Below are 18,896 nucleotides of genomic sequence, written 5' to 3' on the forward strand. Positions count from 1 at the left end.
TCAATATACATTTCCTTCCTGGATAGGTGCTCTTAGAGGAGGTATCTTGAAATTATATTATTTTCTCTAAATTGTGTGGAGTACACAGCTTCAGCCTGGGATTTGGGGTATGTGGGAAAAGGTTGGGATTTTTTTTTCCTGCCAGTATTTTAAATCCTTTAGCAGAGTTAGGAAGCAGGAAAATATTATCCAAAGTCTAAGAATTCCTTTAATGAATAAAGAGAGACTTGCTGTTTTTAAATGCTACCTATTGAACTTTTCAATATTTAATACTAAAATAGTTTTCAGAGCAGTATTCATTCTAGGCTATCAGACAGAGCTTTAAAAATATGTTAAAGCTATGGTTAAGTAATCAATATGACAGCATGGGAAAAGTGGAAAAGGAATCTCGTATGAGGCCAAATGGATGGGGGATAGAGGAGTCAATTTTGATGCTGATTTCTATAAGTATGCTGAACAAGGCCTAAATTAATATTGTGTTCAGTTGGTGATCTAAAAACTGTAAAGATAATTGTTGTGTAAAAGTTTGACCTGAAGCTTTCATTTGGAATTATCAGGACAGTATCCTAATCTGAGTTTTTAGGCCTCTAGAAGTCCATGGATGTAGTAATGAGGATCAGTATGATTTTAACAAAACTGTTAGCATATAGTAATTGAACTATTAAGTCTTTCACATTAAAGGCAGCCTGAAATATAAAATTTCTCTGATATATCATGATACATGTTTTTGAAGGCAACACATTGGTGGTTCTTTTGCTGTTATAAATAAAGCCGTCTTTGACAAGAAGGAAGAGTTAAAAGACTTGGGAGTAAGAAGTAAAAGGACTAATGCAGGATGGAGGCAGGGTCCCTGCATTGGGACACTTAATAAACACGGTCTCCTTAGTGTCCCTGACATGGACCACATCCTATATGAATTTCTGAAACAATCTTAAGTTTGTCTTTGTGTTCCTTCTCTCGGCCTCCTCTTTAGAGTCCTACTTAGGGGAGCATAGGGCTTCATGGTCTACCCACCCTTTTGACCCTTCTCAGTGCCTGGGTCCATGAAATTATGCTTAGCCATCTTAAAATTTGTTCGTTTAGTGTGGGTGGTTTCAGCAAAATGTTAGAAGGAAAGTAATTAGATTATACTAATTTACTCTAAGGAAAGAACACTAGTCCTATTACACTTTTAATGGGTTTATATTTTTAAGAGAAAAATGTTAAGCTCCGAATCTATTTCTAATAGAATTTTAGGCAGTGTAACAGAAAGATAAGAAATTTCAGGCAATGCTGAAGTGAATGTTTTAGGCTGGGAGGCAAATGTGTAGATAGGTGGCCCCCACTTTTGTTAGTATCTGCTTTTCTAGGTTGCTTCACTTCTGGTTCTGAAAGCTCCCAGTTGTAAAATGATAGCTGTCATGAAGACTATTTTTAAATGAGTGCTTAGAGGTGAAGACTGCTTTTATCTTTCTTTTTGTAGATATGCTTATTAGGTGATATTATAGTATGACTGACTTTTTTTTTTTTTTTTTTTTGAGACAAAATCTTGCTCTGGAGTGCAGTGGCTGGATCTTGGCTCACTGCAGCCTCTGCCTTCCGGGTTCAAGGGATTCCCCTGCCTCAGCCTCCCGAGTAGCTGGGACTACAGGCGTGCGCCACCATGCCTGGCTAATTTTTTATATTTTAGTAGAGATGGGGTTTCACCACATTAGCCAGGATGGTCTCGATCGCCTGACCTCAGGATCTGCCCACCTCAGCCTCCCAAAGTGCTGGGATTACAGGTGTGAGCCACTGGCCAGCTTGGCTTTTTAAGTTGTAGCTTAGTTTCCTTTAATTTGACTTACCTAGTCTTACCAATTTAAAAAAAATTATCAACCACATTGGGTTGCTTTAAAAAAAAATCGCTTAGGAATACATCCTTCCTCATTCCAAAAGGGATTTGTGGTGGGTAAAATAATTTATTGTTGCTTCAGACTGATTTTTCTTAACTTTTACTTGCTGCAGTATATTTTTTTATCTCAATTGTAGGTGCTTCTAAAGTAAAGAAATACCGTAAATTAATTTTAGAGCAGGCAAAGACGACAAGCCTGGAACTGGTTCCAGAAGAGCCATCTGAGCCTGTGCCTCCTCTTATAGTTGATCGTGAGAGATTGAAGGTAAGCTTAGCTATTCCCAGTTTTAAATGAATGGATTTGAATGTGTTTGTAGGCAGTTGAATAAAACTAGTTTTCCTGCTTTAACCCTAGACTATAAGTGCCTCAGAGCTTCTAGTAAAAAAAAAGTTAAGTGTATTTTAAGGAGTTGAAAGATACAGGAATAGTCCAAGATAGTCTAAGGGAATAGTTCCAAGCTCTTGAATCTTTTAACCTCATGTTCACTGTATATTCTAGCTTTATGGTGCTTATTGTATAGCCATTTGAATATCCAATTTCAGTTTGACCAATGAAATCAAATTATGTTTTATTCTCTTCTTTTTTTTTTCTTAGAAATTGCTTGATTTGTTGGTAGATAAAAGCAACAATCTGGCAGTTGATCAGCTTGAAAGATTATATTCTCTTCTTAGTCAGTGCATCTACCGTCATCGTAAAGATTATGACAAATCACAACTTGTAGAGGTAAGTGTTTAGTTTATCTGTAGAATACAAATAATGTGCTTTCACTTGTTCCAAAGAAAAGAAGAAAAAAGTTATTTTGCCTACATCTATGTCTTTCACCAAGTAACTGAAGAATGTTTTGAAGATTTAAGATAAGAAGAAACATTAAGAGTTACAGTTTGAAGAATAAAGCTTTTCCATACCATTTTGTCTCTGGAAAGAAGTAATCTGGGGTTCCTTTTTTGTCAAAACAGAAATCCATGGTTCTGGGTTGGTAAATATGCAGGAACAGTATGTTACAATTCTCTCCTTACTTGCTTGCTGACTGAGCCTATCACTTGGGCTTGTTGGATGTGGTCATGGCCCCACTCCTAGTCAGCCACTGCTGATGTAAAGGTGTTGGCATGGGCAGTGAGACCTATTTGCCATTAATTGACAGATAACTCAAAAGTCATCTTGTTTAGTCAAATCTACTCCTGTAAATTAGCCATATGAAGGAGTGACTGTCCTTTTGCTTAGATGCTTTTAGAGTTGAAGCATTCCCTTTCTAGACAACTCTGAACCAAGGGCCCATATAAATATGAGCTTAAGCTTATATCTTTGTTTATATAATTTCAATCATTAAACCACAATTCTGCGTTTTCAGATAATCTGAGCGAATGTAATCACTCATCTACCCCAAAATGGCTAAATGACTTAATTCAACTCTCTTTGTTCATTTGCCTGGTAGCTTGTTTACCTGGTGGTCTATTAAATGTTTATTGAGTACCTGCAGTGCCACATGCTGTGCTAGGTGTTTGAAATGCAAAAAAAAAAAAAAAAAAAAAGAAAAAATGAGTAAGACAAAGTTTCTGCTATCAAGGAATATTTTTAGTATATTAAAGATTTATAGGTAAAGGATATCGTTATTTTTCATGTGTAATAAAGAATAAGGGATTTGAATCAAAGCAAGTGCACATTTGAAAATTATTTTGTAATCACATTTTTACAAAACTGTATTAAGTCATATAATATATAGACATCACAGGAAAACACAAATGAGAAAAAAAAGCATCACTTATATTCCACCATCCAGAGAGAACTAGTCAGTATTAATCTTTTAGAATATCTTCTAACCTTTTAAAATGTCTGGATGTACATACCATTTGTATAAGTGTATGAATATATATTTTTAAATTGGGGTCATATTTTATGTTTTGTTTTATAATTTGATTTTCTTTTCTTATGTAGCAATATATGATAAAACATTTAGCAGGAGTGATTTTTGTTGATCTCATAGAAGAACTTGTTGATCAGATGATGATCTGTTAATACAGCCTATTAATTCTGCAGAGACATAGAATAGAATTTCTTTGGAGCTGTTTTAAGGGAGGGAAAAAGTGCAAGTGTCTTAGATGTATTTGACATTTGCCCACCTGAGTAAAATGTGCGGGGTAGAGTTCTTCACATTTTTTACATTCTAGAACTTCTTTGTTCATATGGTTGTAGTTTTATTAGCTTGAATGCACTAAATACTCCTTACCAGTGAAACATCTCTGTGGAACCCTAAAAATCTAAAGGCCTAATTTAGGGAGGGAAGGGATTGATAGCAGAATCAGCAATGAGTGGCTTTCATGGTGGTGGTGATGGAAGCCACTCATTCTGGCTTTTTTTCCCCTGTGTTTTCAGCTCTGGTTGGAGTGAATAGAAGTGGAAACACAATGCATTCTGCTTTTGGGCATAAGTTTCACTATGTAGAATGCATTCATTTTGCTTTGGGAGTTAGTGAAATATAATGAAGAAGGAAGGGCTTAGTGTCTGTAGTGAGGCTGCCTGTATTCAAATCCTGACTGCCATCTGTTAGCTGTCAAATTATTTATCCCCTCTGTGCCTCAGTTTTTTTATCTGTAAAATGGGCCTCATAGTAATACCTATGTTCAACTTTCAGTGTTGTTATGGGAGTAAAACTATGTATATAAATGATATGCATATATATAAATACAAGTATTTACTTAAATTTATGTATTTTATATATAGAAATTTCCTAGTAAATATCTGGCCTAGGTTAATCATTGAGTGTTGCTATCATCATCCTTATATTCATATTACTTATACCTCATACTGATATTACTGGCATAATGTTATTCGTTGACTGTGACTATCATCATCATCCTTATTATCCTAATTGTGAAATAGGAGGTACTTGGAAGTGTCTAGCGCAGATAGTCTTAATTAGCTATGGTACTGTAATCAGGAAAATATTCAGAGTTTAACCTGTATCTCAAATTCATTCCCTAAAAATTTAAAGTGAATTCTTCCATAATGAGGAACACTTTTGTCTTTGCCTTAATAGATAACATGCTTTTTTTTTTCCCTTTTATAGGAGATGGAAAGAACAGTTCATATGTTTGAGACATTCCTATGAACTTTTCAAGATGAGTGGTTTATCCTCTCCAATCTGCTCCTGACAGAGCAGTCTTCTGAGCCATTCAATTTCAAATTGCACCAATTATGTGCAGAGCCTTGGTGTAAAGTGCTCTCTTACTCATTCTTTCTCTCTGTTGAATTTGGTGCTATTGTCTCAGGTACCTGAAACCAACCAGCCTACAAGAACCAAACAGAACTTCAGAAACATGTTGTATTTTCCACAAATAAAAAATACAACCCCACAGCTTGGAGATTTTGGTGCTACAGAAACTGCTCTCGCTTCTGCTCCTCTTTTCATGCACTCTCTTTTGGAGACTCCTCTCTTAGGGAGCAGACCAGCAAACAGGAGGAAACTGGATGGGGCAGTTCTAACTGTGATGAATTGTTTAAACAGTGGGCAACTTGTTATTTTTTTTCTACATTTTACCCCCTTAATCATTTTTCTCCCCATCTGGGTAATGAATGGACTGAAACCTGTTTTAGAGTTGGCTATGGTCTGTTCTGTTGGGAAGCTGAGGAAACTGAATGAAATTAGGTCAGGCTCTTTAGAACTGCCTTTAACGTGCCTTTTTATTCATTTGAGGAAGATAAGGCTAAAAGGATGGGCTGTTTGAAGCAAATAAATTAGAATGCTTTATTTGGTCTCAACCTTGAAAATAAGTTTTGATACTCTGTGTCATTAAGAGACAACCAGTGTTTGGGTCTGAAATGCCTGTCTTATTCTCAAAGCTCAATCAAGACACCCAGTAAGCCACATAATATACTAAAATGGTAAGTTTTCTTGTATGGTCTGTTTCAGTTTAAGAAATATGTAATAACAACAACGAATAATACACAGTCCACACATACAAAAAAACAAAAACAAAACAAATCTCCATACTTTTTGGTATTGCTGACAATGATGACTAGAAAATAGATAGTGGCCATTCTTTCTTCTGCCAGTGGCATTTAATAGTTACTCATGTTTGAGTTCCCAGAGAAAAATGATTTTTATATGTAGTAAATTGTTACTTTCTTTTAAAGCCAGGACTTGCCAAAGGGACAGAAAAGAGAGGAATTCGTCAGAAGCTCCATATAATTCATTTTCTGTATGCTTAATTGCAAGTGAGCTCTGGTATAGCCCTTGAATAACAGTATTAATGTTTAAATCCCACCTCCTAAGCTTAGCTTCACAGCTCTTCATTTTGATTGGAAACCATTTTGAATCTTGTTGAGTGATTTCTGTGAATTGTATGTATCTGAAATTAATTATGCATTACTAGTTTTACAAAACTTTCTACAAATTCGGAAACACAGTCTAGGCAGTTGCAAAGAGACAAAGGGTGCAGTGATGTTTTTTATCAGATGATTTTTAAACAAAAAGGTAGAAAATTTTGCCGACAAGTTGGCTTGATATCTTCATTCATTGTAGCCGTTAGCTGCAGGTGTGTCTTTTCAATATATGCAACACATGTAGTTTGGGTTTTAATTAGGGCAAATGGTCTTGGACTACTGCAGAGATTCTGAGCTACCTCAGCTTTTTGTATTTTAGTTACCAACAGTGTTTACAGAGTTCTGTAATCACTTTGCCACCGTTTACATCCTGAAGCTAAGGTACTTGTCTCCTTGTCTCTGGCTCTTTGTAGTGTGCAGAAAGCATACTTTGGCCATAGCCTATTGCAGTAATCCAAAGTGCTTCTTTGCATTTACATTTACATCTAACGCCTTCTAATCCTAGCTTAATTTTTTTAATGCCATGTGTTTTCTTTGTACCTAGTCTGTGAAGTTTTCGTAATATTCAGTTAGTCATATTAGTCGAGATGCTACCCATGTAGACACACTGTATTTTTAAGGTGGGCAAGTGCGATTAACGATGAACCATTTTAAAGGGGAGGTTATTTGAAACCTCTAATTTGATTATTGGGAGGATTTTCATGCTTTCTTTAGTATTTATTACCATCATACCAATTCAAACTATTTTATTGTCTAATACATTAGCATTTTGTATTTTGATGGAAATTGTTACAGAATTTAAAGATTTGATGAAATAAGATGTAGCAGATTTTTTGTAGCAAGTTACTGGTAAAAGGGTTTTTTGCAAGTCTCAGGTTCTTGCTGCACTATTTTTTTTTAAATATTTATTCCAGTTATTCTAATTCAGGAGCATTCTGTTCAAGTAACAGCAGCACTTGTGAAAGGAAAAAAAACGCACATTGTTTCTTAGTAGGTTACTCAATTTGTACAATTAAGATTTTAGCCATCAGTGAATTTGACAAGGGAAGTGTATTTATTTTCAGCATTAAAATGCTTCCAAAAGATCAAGTTGTTTTTGTTTGTTTGTTTTTTTAACCTTAATGTAGATGGAGTAATTGGAGGCAACCTCAGTATAGGAACTGCCACTTCGAACAGTTTAGGTCTTAAAGAGAAAGTCAATCTAATGCCAAGGGGAGAAAAATGAGCTGAAATTGTACCAACTCCTCTGGCCTTCTTTCCCTCAATTAAAAAAAAAAAAAAAAAAAAAAAAACGTACTTACCAGTTTTGCTTATTTTACAGGTATCTGGTGGTTCTATAGTTTAAAGCAGCTTGTGAAATTATTTAAGTGGACTCAGTTTTGTTTACCTTTCTGTAAGTTCTTCATTTTTGCTGTATAGCATTGGCAAAAAATATATACAAATTGACCCCTGTTCTTATTTCCTATTGTGAGCATTATAAATGATAAGCTCCTATGTAAAATTTTGCTCTCAGATGAGTAAAATATGTATCACAGCATAGCCCAGCAATAGTTTATGCTCAGCTGTGGGGACCCTGGGAGCTTTTTAAAGATGATGGAACCGCACTAGGGTTGAAACTGATGGCTGTGGAGTTAATTGTGTTTTTGAGCTTGAATCTCACCTGTGATTTTTTTTTAATGTTATTTCATGACTTGATTTTTCTCATAAGCCAATGTATTTGTAGGTTTACTGGATTTTATTTTTAGGGAGTGGGGTGGTAATTTCTTCCTATTTTTGATTAAGTTGGTTCAGCTATGGTGCTATTCAGTAGGTATCTTCAGTGTCAGGTCCCGTAGCTGAATGCCATTGTTATTATAATTATTATTTGTAATCACATTGTAAGCTTGAATTTGGACTTGTACCTGCATCTTTCGTATTCTGTACATCTGGTTACTTAGACTTTGGGTGTCCCATTTGGTTTCAGTCATGTATGTCTACTTTGTAGTTTCAGTAGACTTCATTAACTATGGTCTATTTTTGGTTTGTAGTTTTAATTTAGAATTGTGTTAAATTGATGTTTTGCATTTGACTTCATTTTACATTAGTTGAAGTAAATTATTTAATTTTTGAATTCTGGAATTTGGACATTTACTGTAATTTGTAATATAACTGCTGTGAAATACTTGAATAAAGATGACAAGAAAAACATGTCTTTCTTTAGCTTAATCCTGATCACTGTTGGCTACAAATGCAGTGCTACTTTTCTAGCTGATTTAGACTATTTTATAGAGAGGCATATTGCTGTTTGCTGTTTATTAAGCACCCAAAAAGTTGTGTTATGTGTTCCTTTTAGATTTTAAGTATACCTCATGATTTTTTTTTCACTATATTTACATGCTGCACAAGTTTGTCTCCTGTACCTCATGATTTTTTAGCTGAAATCTTTTTCTGTTGAGAAAGTATGGTTTTAGTTTTAGTTGAGGATGGTCTAAAATATGTTGTATAGAAGCAAACGGATTACTTCTGAGATTTGTTTTTCTAACTGGAAGGCTATACGATAACATGATCAGGTCATATGGTTCATTTATTTTAAAATGTTTTTATCGGGTTATTATCAGCCTACTTTGTACAGTACAGCACATAATATGGATAGAGATTTCATACCAGAGTTTTGAAGGGCTAACTTCAAATGAATAGAATGTTCTTGGCTTTAGACTACCTATTTTTGCAGTGTGCCTTGACATACCTTTTCATGTTCATGTAGTACACTGATCTTCAATATAAATCCTTTTGTTTTTTGAATCAGTAAGAAAGATGAATTTTAGTTAAGATTTTGTTTTGCTTGATTTTTCAGATTCTATAATTTTAGCTTTTGTCTGTATCAAAGACTGGTAATAATAAACCTGCAAAACATATTTTTAGCACTATCAGAATTTTTACATAAAGTGCTTATACTTTGAGGCTCTATCAAGTTTTTTGGACTCTGGCGATGTTTTATTTATCCAGTTTTAGTTTCCATAAGACTCAAAACTACAGTAAAACCTGAGGCAAATCATCTTATCCCTGTACCCTGACACCTACAAAGTTATGTAGTGACTATTAAAAATATATACATCCTCTCTCTTAGCCCCACATTCACATGTTTATTATGTGCCTGGCATTGTGCCAGGCATGTGGGATACACAGGTGACAGATTCCTGTCCTCAGGTAGCTTAGAGTCTGCCAGGGCAGTTGGTGTGTATACCAGTAGTAATGATTCAGTGGAATAAGGCTTTTAACAGAAGGAACACAATGTTCAGAGTTCTGGGACGGGAACCAATTAATTATAGGAATGGGAAAAATAAGGAAAGACTTCAGAGAAAGTTGGCATTAGATTCATCTCTAATACAGATTCATCTCTATCTGGCTTTTTTAGTGTCTAGCCACTTTACCAAAATTTGTTCTTGTTTGTGTGTGTATGTGTGTGTGTGTGAGACCTTTCATATTACATCAGATATGTTGGTACAGAAGCTAAATGCTTCCCATATTTCAGGCTATATAGCTTTATATATATGTGTGTGTGTGTGTGTGTCTATATGTGTGTGTTATATATATTCCACTTCTATGGGTATATATGTGGCTTATTCTGATCTTCAGAACTTAGCTATACTTTGTACTGCATAACATAGTAAGTTACTATGTAAATTTAAAATATAAAACTTAGTAATTCATGAGGGAAGGGGAGATAGAAAAGTATCATATTGTGTATTCCCCATAGGAATTTAAAGCAGTGCCAGATTCAGTAGATGCTAATTTAATTCCTTTTGATTTGCTTGATATAGAATGCTAAAATTTACCTAAATCATTTTTTCATCCATTTATAAAATACATAGTGAGTGCCTACCATGTACAGGTACTGTCACAGGTGCCAGAAGTAAAGCAGCAAACTAAACAGAAAAAGTCCTTGTCTTCATGGAGCTTAAATTCTTTTTGATGTTGTGTGCCAGGTTTCTGTCATGGTTCATTAGAGTTCACATTTTTTTTTTAAGTGTGGTGCTCTTAAAAGCTCTTAAAGTGTTTTTTCATTAAGTAGTGAATGAAGCTTTTTGTTGTTAAAAATTTGCCAGAGGCCGGGCACGGTGGCTCACACCTGTAATCTCAGCACTTTGGGAGGCTGAGGGGGGCGGATCACGAGGTCAAGAGATTGAGACCAGCCTGGCCAACATGGTGAAACCCCGTCTCTACTAAAAATACAAAAATTAGCTGGATATGGTAGTCCCAGCTTCTCGGGAGGTGGAGGCAGGAGAATCGCTTGAACCTGGAAGGTATAGGTTGCAGTGAGCCGAGATCGTGTCACAGCACTCCATCCTGGCAACAGAGCACGTCTCTGTCTCAAAAAAATAAAATAAAATTGCCAGGAACTCTGCTTTATCTTCCTTGCTTCCCTTATATTCCCTATCTTGGTGAGAAACTTAGCTGTCATCCTGAACTTTGTCTTCTTTATGACCCATCTCATTCTATCATTGCAGCACATTCTGTTGATTTATTTCCCCCTAAGCATGTCTCATACCTATTACCCTGTCTCCATCTTTATTGCTGTTATCTTAGTTTGGGCACTAATCCTTTTGTTTGGACTAGTGTAATAGCTGTCAGTTCAGTAAACATTTATTCAGTGCCTACAGAGTGCTAGGCATTGAGGGAGTATAAAGATGAGCAAGACATTGTGTCTGTCAAGGAGATTTTTATAATATAATTTGACATAGTTACATCACATTCACTAGGTGCTGGAGACTATTCTGAGTGCTATACAGATACAACTGCAAATTCTTTTCATCCTTACCACCATTTGAGATAGGTGCTATTATGCCCATTGTACAGACAAGGAAACTGAGTTATAGATTGATTTGCTCAAGGTCACACATCCAGGATTCAAAACTAGGCAGTTTGGCTCCAGAGTTGATGCTCTTAATCTTTCCGATGCTTGACTGCTTCTTGTGGGGGTAGACAGATACACAAACATCATCTCAGTCTAATACGGCATGTGTTAAGATTGAATTTTGTATTAGGCATTGTAGCTATACAGAGGAGGAGCATGTAGCCTAACCTCAAGGAAACCTTTCTTGGAAACCTGATGCCTGAGCTGAGGCATCAGGATGGGAAAGGACTTCCAGGCAGAAGGAACAACAGAAGCATAGACTGAGAAGTGAAATAGCATGACAGCTGCAGGGGAAAGTACAGGCAGTTCTCTGTCATCACAAGTCAACATCTATTTCACAAATTTATTTAAGCAACTGCCGTGTGTCAAAGCACCGTTCTTGGCCCTGGAGTTACAACTGAGGTCCTTGGTTTTTTTGGAGCTTACAATCTATTCGGCAAAGAGAAAATAAACAACAGTGTGAATGCTTGGATAACAATAAATACAGCAGTAGTATTAGTAGCAGCAGACAACTGAGTGGCAGGTACTTTTACAAGCATTCACCATTTAATTATCATAGCAACTACAGGAGGTAGATACTGTTGTTGGTTCCGTTTAACAGAAGGGGAAACTGAAAAGAGAATGCTTAGGCAACTTGCCCAAAGTCACACAGCTAACGTCAGAGGGATCCTAGCTTGGATTTTTAACCTATCAATCGTTAAGGTGAATGATAAATTCTTTTGCCCTTATTCAAGTGTTTCTTCTATTTTTTTTTTTTTTTTTGAGATGGAGTCTTGCTAACTGCAGCCTCCGCCTCCCGAGTTCCAGCTAATCTCCTGCCTCAGCCTCCCAGGTAGCTGGGATTAGAGACACACACTACCACACCTGGATAATTTTTGTAATTTTAGTAGAGACGGGGTTTTACCATATTGGCCAGGCTAGTCTTGAACTCATGACCTTAGGTGATCCACCCACCTCAGCCTCCCAAAGTGCTAGGATTACAGGCATGAGCCACCATGCCTGGCCTCAAGTTTTTCTATGAGCAAACATTTTTAAATAGTAGATACCACAGAGAATAATACAGCATGCATGTTCCTACCACCCAGTATCAAATGTTAACAATTTGTCATACTTGTTTTAGTTCTTTTTTGAAAAGAAAAAACAATTTCAGGTAAGGTTTAAGTCCACTTTCTACCCATTCCCAATCCCATTCCTTTTCTTTCTTTATTGGTGGCTGCTACTCTGATGATTTTGACAAATATCCTGTCTGTGTTTTATTTGAGGAGGTAATAGTATGTGGCTGGAGCCAGACTGAGTTTGAATCCTGGTATGTCCCTTCTTGGCTATGGAACATGTGACAAATTATGTCACTCCTCTGCAGGTCAGTTTACTTACCCATAAGATGGGGACAATGATGGTTACTACAATGATTACATATTTGAGTGAATACATGTAAAGCACTTAGAACAGTACCAGGCACATAGTAAGTGTTCAAGAAATTTCAGTCATCTTCTAAACATTTGTATGTGTCTATAAACATTGTTTTGTGGGCTTAAAAATGTATATAAATGGGATTAATTAACATCTTTAAAATTTATATATTTCTAAAATCAGAAACATACGTATGTAGTTTAAAGAATAAGGTAGTTGTAGAAGACTTGTTATAAAACCCAGCAGTTTCCTGATTCCAGAACACTCCTCCTCCAAAAAAACAAAAAAGAAATATTCTCCCGGGAGCCAATTGTTTTCAGTACCTATAACTGATTATTTGGTATTTCTAAATACTATTTTTATAAGCCTGCTTTTTATTTTCCAGTTTTAGTCATTATCTTTTGATTTCCCATTATTTAAGGTATAGTCACATCTGCCCTCAACACACATTTCACACTTCTTATTTTCTCGTCCTCTAGGTTATAATTTTGGTTAGATCATTATTCAGTATTTGCATTACTGTAACTATGTAAAAATTATTGACAGCAGATATTGACAATTATTCAGTATACTATGATGAATTTTCCTTTCTTGTACACCTTTTTGTTAATAATAGTCTTTGCTGTACTTATTTACCTGCTTTTTTATGTATAATCATGAGTTTGAGCCAAGCACACTTGTATTCCCTGCACTTTGGGAGGCTGAGGCAGAAGGATCCTTGAGCCCATGAGTTTAAGACCAGCCTGAGTAACATAATGAGACCCTGTCTCTACAGAAAATTTTTTTAAAAAATAGCCAGGCTTGGTGGCATGCACCTGTAGTCTCAGCGACTCAGGAGGCTGAGGTGGGAGGACCACTTGAGCCCGGGAATTTGAGGCTTCAGTGAGCCAAGATTGCAGCACTGCACTCCAGCCTCAGTGACAGAGTGAGACCCAGTTTCAAAAAAACAATTTAAAAAACTAGTTTGTTCCTCAATTCATCCCCAGCAATCCAACTCTTTTATTTATTTATTTTTTTGAGATGGTGTTTCACTCTATTGCCCAGGCTGGAATGCAGTGGCACAATCTTGGCTCATTGCAACCTCCGCCTCCTGGGTTAGAGCGGTTCTCCTACTTCAGCCTCCCCAGTAGCTGGGATTACACGCACCTGCCACCATGCCTGGCAATTTTTTTTTTTTGTGCCTGGCCCCAACTCTCTTCTTGGTATCACCAAACATGTAATTATTCTAGCATTTCATTTTTTTGAGAAAATTTCTCCTGGAACATTCTAACCCTTTCCAGTTTTGCATTGGTGTACATCAGGGTCTTGCATAGCCTTTTTTGTGTCTGTGTGAGTGGGGTGGGGTGCTATCATCTTTCACTTTTCTTTCTTGTATTAAATCCTGTATCTGGACTTTTCTCATTTATATCCTGTATTGCTGCTGAGAAGTCAATGCTTTTGTGATTATTGTCTGATTTTCCTGATTTTATTTCCTTCTCCTAAAGCTTTTTAGAATTTTATTTTTTATTTTTTTTTATTTTTTATGGTTTTGGGGTACATGTGCAAATCATGCAATACAGTTGCATAGGTACACACATGGCAGTGTGTTTTGTTTGCTTTCTCCCCTTCACCCACATTTGGCATTTCTCCCCAGGCTATCCCTCCCCACCTCCCCCTCCCACTGGCCCTCCCCTTTTCCCCCCAATAGACCCCAGTGTTTAGTACTCCCCTCTCTGTGTCCATGTGATCTCATTTTTCATCACCCGCCTATGAGTGAGAATATGCGGTGTTTCATTTTCTGTTCTTGTGTCAGTTTGCTGAGAATGATGTTCTCCAGATTCATCCATGTCCCTACAAACGACACGAACTCATCATTTCTGATTGCTGCATAATATTCCATGGTGTATATGTGCCACATTTTCCCAATCCAGTCTATCATCAATGGGCATTTGGGTTGATTCCAGGTCTTTGCTATTGTAAACAGTGCTGCAATGAACATTCATGTGCATGTGTCCTTATAGTAGAACGATTTATAGTCCTTTGGATATATACCCAGTAATGGGATTGCTGGGTCAAATGGAATTTCTATTTCTAAGGCCTTGAGGAATCGCCACACTGTCTTCCACAATGGTTGAACTAATTTACACTCCCACCAACAGTGTAAAAGTGTTCCTTTTTCTCCACATCCTCTTCAGCATCTGTTGTCTCCAGATTTTTTAATGATCGCCATTCTAACTGGCATGAGATGGTATCTCAATGTGGTTTTGATTTGCATCTCTCTGATGACCAGTGACAATGAGCATTTTTTCATATGATTGTTGGCCTCATATATGTCTTCTTTCATAAAGTGTCTGTTCATATCCTTTGCCCAAATTTGAATGGGCTTGTTTGTTTTTTTCCTGTAAATCTGTTTGAGTTCTTTGTAAATTCTGGATATCAGCCCTTTGTCAGATGGGTAAACTGCAAAAATTTTTTCCCATTCTGTTGGTTGCCGATTCACACTAGAGACTGTTTCTTTTGCTGTGCAGAAGCTGTGGAGTTTGATTAGGTCCCATTTGTCTATTTTGGCTTTTGTTGCCAATGCTTTTGGTGTTTTGTTCATGAAGTCCTTGCCTACTCCTATGTCCTGGATGGTTTTGCCTAGATTTCCTTCTAGGGTTTTTATGGTGCCAGGTCTTATGTTTAAGTCTTTAATCCATCTGGAGTTAATTTTGGTGTAAGGTGTCAGGAAGGGGTCCAGTTTCTGCTTTCTGCACATGGCTAGCCAGTTTTCCCAGCACCATTTGTTGAACAGGGAATCCTTTCCCCGTTGCTTGTTTTTGTCGGGTTTATCAAAGATTGTATGGTTGTAGCTATGTTGTGTTGCCTCTGATGCCTCTGTTTTGTTCCATTGGTCTATATCTCTGTTTTGGTACCAGTACCATGCTGTTTTGATTACTGTAGCCTTGTAGTATAGTTTGAAATCCGGTAGTGTGATGCCCCCCGCTGTGTTCTTTTTGCTTAGAATTGACTTGGCTATGCGGGCTCTCTTTTGGTTCCATATGAAGTTCATGGTGGTTTTTTCCAGTTCTGTGAAGGTAGCTTGATGGGTATAGCATTGATTCTGTAAATTACTTTGGGCAGTATAGCCATTTTTACGATATTAATTCTTCCTAACCATGAACATGGAATGTTTCTCCATCTGTTTGTGTCCTCTCTGATTTCGTTGAGCAGTGGTTTGTAGTTTTCCCTGAAGAGGTCCCTTACGTTCTTTGTGAGTTGTATTCCAAGGTATTTTATTCTTTTTGTAGCAATTGTGAATGGCAGTTCGTTCTTGATTTGGCTCTCTTTAAGTCTGTTATTGGTGTAGATGAAGGCTTGTGATTTTTGCACATTGATTTTATATCCTGAGACTTTGCTGAAGTTGCTTATCAGTTTCAGGAGTTTTTGGGCTGAGGCGATGGGGTCTTCTAGGTATACTATCATGTCGTCTGCAAATAGGGACAATTTGGCTTCCACCTTTCCTATTTGAATACCCTTTATTTCTTTTTCTTGCCTGATTGCTGTGGCTAGAACTTCCATTACTATATTGAATAGGAGTGGTGACAGAGGGCATCCTTGTCTAGTGCTGGATTTCAAAGGGAATGCTTCCAGTTTTTGCCCATTCAGTATGATATTGGCTGTTGGTTTGTCATAAATAGCTTTTATTACTTTGAGATACGTTCCATCAATACCGAGTTTATTGAGGGTTTTTAGCATAAAGGGCTGTTGAATTTTGTCAAATGCCTTCTCTGCGTCAATTGAGATAATCATGTGGTTTTTGTTTTTGGTTCTGTTTATGTGGTGAATTACGTTGATAGACTTGCATATGTTGAACCAGCCTTGCATCACCGGGATGAATCCTACTTGATCATGATGAGTAAGTTTTTTGATTTGCTGTTGCAATCAGCTTGCCAATATTTTATTGAAGATTTTTGCATCTATGTTCATCATGGATATTGGCCTGAAGTTTTCTTTTCTTGTTGGGTCTCGCCGGGTTTTGGTATCAGGATGATATTGGTCTCATAGAATGATTTGGGAAGGATTCCTTCTTTTTGGATTATTTGGAATAGTTTCAGAAGAAATGGTACCAGCTCCTCTTTGTGTGTCTGGTAGAATTCGGCTGTGAACCCGTCTGGACCTGGGCTTTTTTTGTGTGGTAGGCTCTTAATTGCTGCCTCGACTTCTGCCCTTGTTATTGGTCTATTCATAGTTTCAGCCTCCTCCTGGTTTAGGCTTGGGAGGACACAGGAGTCCAGGAATTTATCCATTTCTTCCTGGTTTACTAGTTTATGTGCATAGAGTTGTTTGTAATATTCTCTGATGATGGTTTGAATTTCTGTGGAATCTGTGGTGATTTCCCCTTTATCATTTTTTATTGCATCTATTTGGTTGTTCTCTCTTTTCTTTTTAATCAATCTGGCTAGTGGTCTGTCTATTTTGTTGATCTTTTCAAAAAACCAGCTCTTGGATTTATTGATTTTTTGGAGGGTTTTTCGTGTCTCAATCTCCTTCAGTTCAGCTCTGATCTTAGTTATTTCCTGTCTTCTGCTGGGTTTTGAGTTTAATTGATCTTGCTCCTCTAGCTCTTTCAATTTTGACGATAGGGTGTCAATTTTGGATCTCTCCATTCTTCTCATATGGGCACTTATTGCTATATACTTTCCTCTAGAGACTGCTTTAAATGTGTCCCAGAGGTTCTGGCATGTTGTGTCTTCATTCTCATTGGTTTCGAAGAACTTCTTTATTTCTGCCTTCATTTCATTGTTTATCCAGTCAACATTCAAGAGCCAGTTGTTCAGTTTCCATGAAGCTGTGTGGTTCTGGGTTGGTTTCTGAATTCTGAGTTCTAACTTGATTGCACTATGGTCTGAGAGGCTGTTTGTTATGATTTCAGTTGTTTTGCATTTGTTGAGCAGTGCTTTACTTCCAATTATGTGGTCAATTTTAGAGTAGGTGTGATGTGGTGCTGAGAAGAATGTATATTCTGTGGATTTGGGGTGGAGAGTTCTGTAAATGTCTATCAGGTTTGCTTGCTCCAGGTCTGAGTTCAAGCCCTGGATATCCTTGTTGATTTTCTGTCTGGTTGATCTGTCTAATATTGACAGTGGAGTGTTAAAGTCTCCCACTATTATTATGTGGGAGTCTAAGTCTCTTTGTAAGTCGTTAAGAACTTGCCTTATGTATCTGGTTGCTCCTGTATTGGGTGCATATATATTTAGGATTGTTAGCTCTTCCTGTTGCATTGATTCTTTTACCATTATGTAATGGCCTTCTTTGTCTCTTTTGATCTTTGTTGCTTTAAAGTCTATTTTATCAGAGATGAGAATTGCAACTCCTGCTTTCTTTTGCTCTCCATTTGCTTGGTAAATCTTCCTGCATCCCTTTATTTTGAGCCTTTGTGTATCCTTGCATGTGAGATGGGTTTCCTGGATACAGCACACTGCTGGGTTTTGGCTTTTTATCCAATTTACCAGTCTGTGTCTTTTGATTGGTGCATTTAGTCCATTTACATTTAGGGTTAATATTGTTATGTGTGAATTTGATACTGCCATTTTGATGCTAGCTGGCTGTTTTGCCCGTTAGTTGTTGTAGATTCTTCATTATGTTGATGCTCTTTAGCATTTAGTGTGATTTTGTAATGGCTGGTACTGGTTGTTCCTTTCTATGTGTAGTGCCTCTTTCAGGAGCTCTTGTAAAGCAGGCCTGGTGGTGACAAAATCTCTGAGTACTTGCTTGTTCACAAAGGATTTTATTTTTCCTTCACTTCTGAAGCTCAATTTGGCTGGATATGAAATTCTGGGTTGAAAGTTCTTTTCTTTAAGAATGTTGAATATTGGCCCCCACTCTTTTCTGGCTTGTAGAGTTTCTGCCGAGAGATCTGCTGTGAGTCTGATGGGCTTCCCTTTGTGGGTGACCTGACCTTTCTCCCTGGCTGCCCTTAGTATTTTCTCCTTTATTTCAACCTTGTTGAATCTGACAATTATGTGCCTTGGGGTTGCTCTTCTTGCGGAATATCTTTGTGGTGTTCTCTGTATTTCCTGCAATTGAGTGTTGGCCTGTCTTGCTAGGTGGGGGAAATTTTCCTGGATAATGTCCTGAAGAGTATTTTCCAGCTTGGATTCATTCTCTTCGTCACATTCTGGTACGCCTATCAAATATAGGTTAGGTCTCTTCACATAGTCCCACATTTCTTGGAGACTTTGTTCATTCCCTTTTGCACTTTTTTCTCTGATCTTGGTTTCTCGTTTTATTTCATTGAGTTGATCTTCGACTTCTGATATTCTTTCTTCTGCTTGGTCAATTCGGCTATTGAAATTTGTGCATGCTTCGCGAAGTTCTCGTATTGTGTTTTTCAGCTCCTTTAATTCATTCATATTCCTCTCTAAGGTATCCATTCT

The 18,896-nt window shown here is 37.1% G+C and overlaps 1 protein-coding gene across 5 annotated transcripts in view; it reads left to right on the top strand.

Moving 5' to 3' along the window:
• Window positions 1–8,379, top strand: part of ATAD2B (ATPase family AAA domain containing 2B) — a 177,565-nt gene extending 169,186 nt beyond the window's left edge. For all 5 annotated transcript variants that reach the window (XM_002757996.7, XM_078349874.1, XM_035273089.3 and 2 more), the window contains 3 exons: window positions 2,011–2,138; window positions 2,469–2,597; window positions 4,939–8,379. In XM_002757996.7, coding sequence (XP_002758042.3) covers window positions 2,011–2,138; window positions 2,469–2,597; window positions 4,939–4,980 — 299 coding nt within the window. In that variant the 3' untranslated portion in view covers window positions 4,981–8,379. The remainder of the gene's footprint in view (window positions 1–2,010; window positions 2,139–2,468; window positions 2,598–4,938) is intronic.
• Window positions 8,380–18,896: the final 10,517 nt, after the last annotated feature.

Source organism: Callithrix jacchus, chromosome 14 (genome assembly GCF_049354715.1).
Source record: "Callithrix jacchus isolate 240 chromosome 14, calJac240_pri, whole genome shotgun sequence".
NCBI classification, from domain to species: domain Eukaryota; kingdom Metazoa; phylum Chordata; class Mammalia; order Primates; family Cebidae; genus Callithrix; species Callithrix jacchus.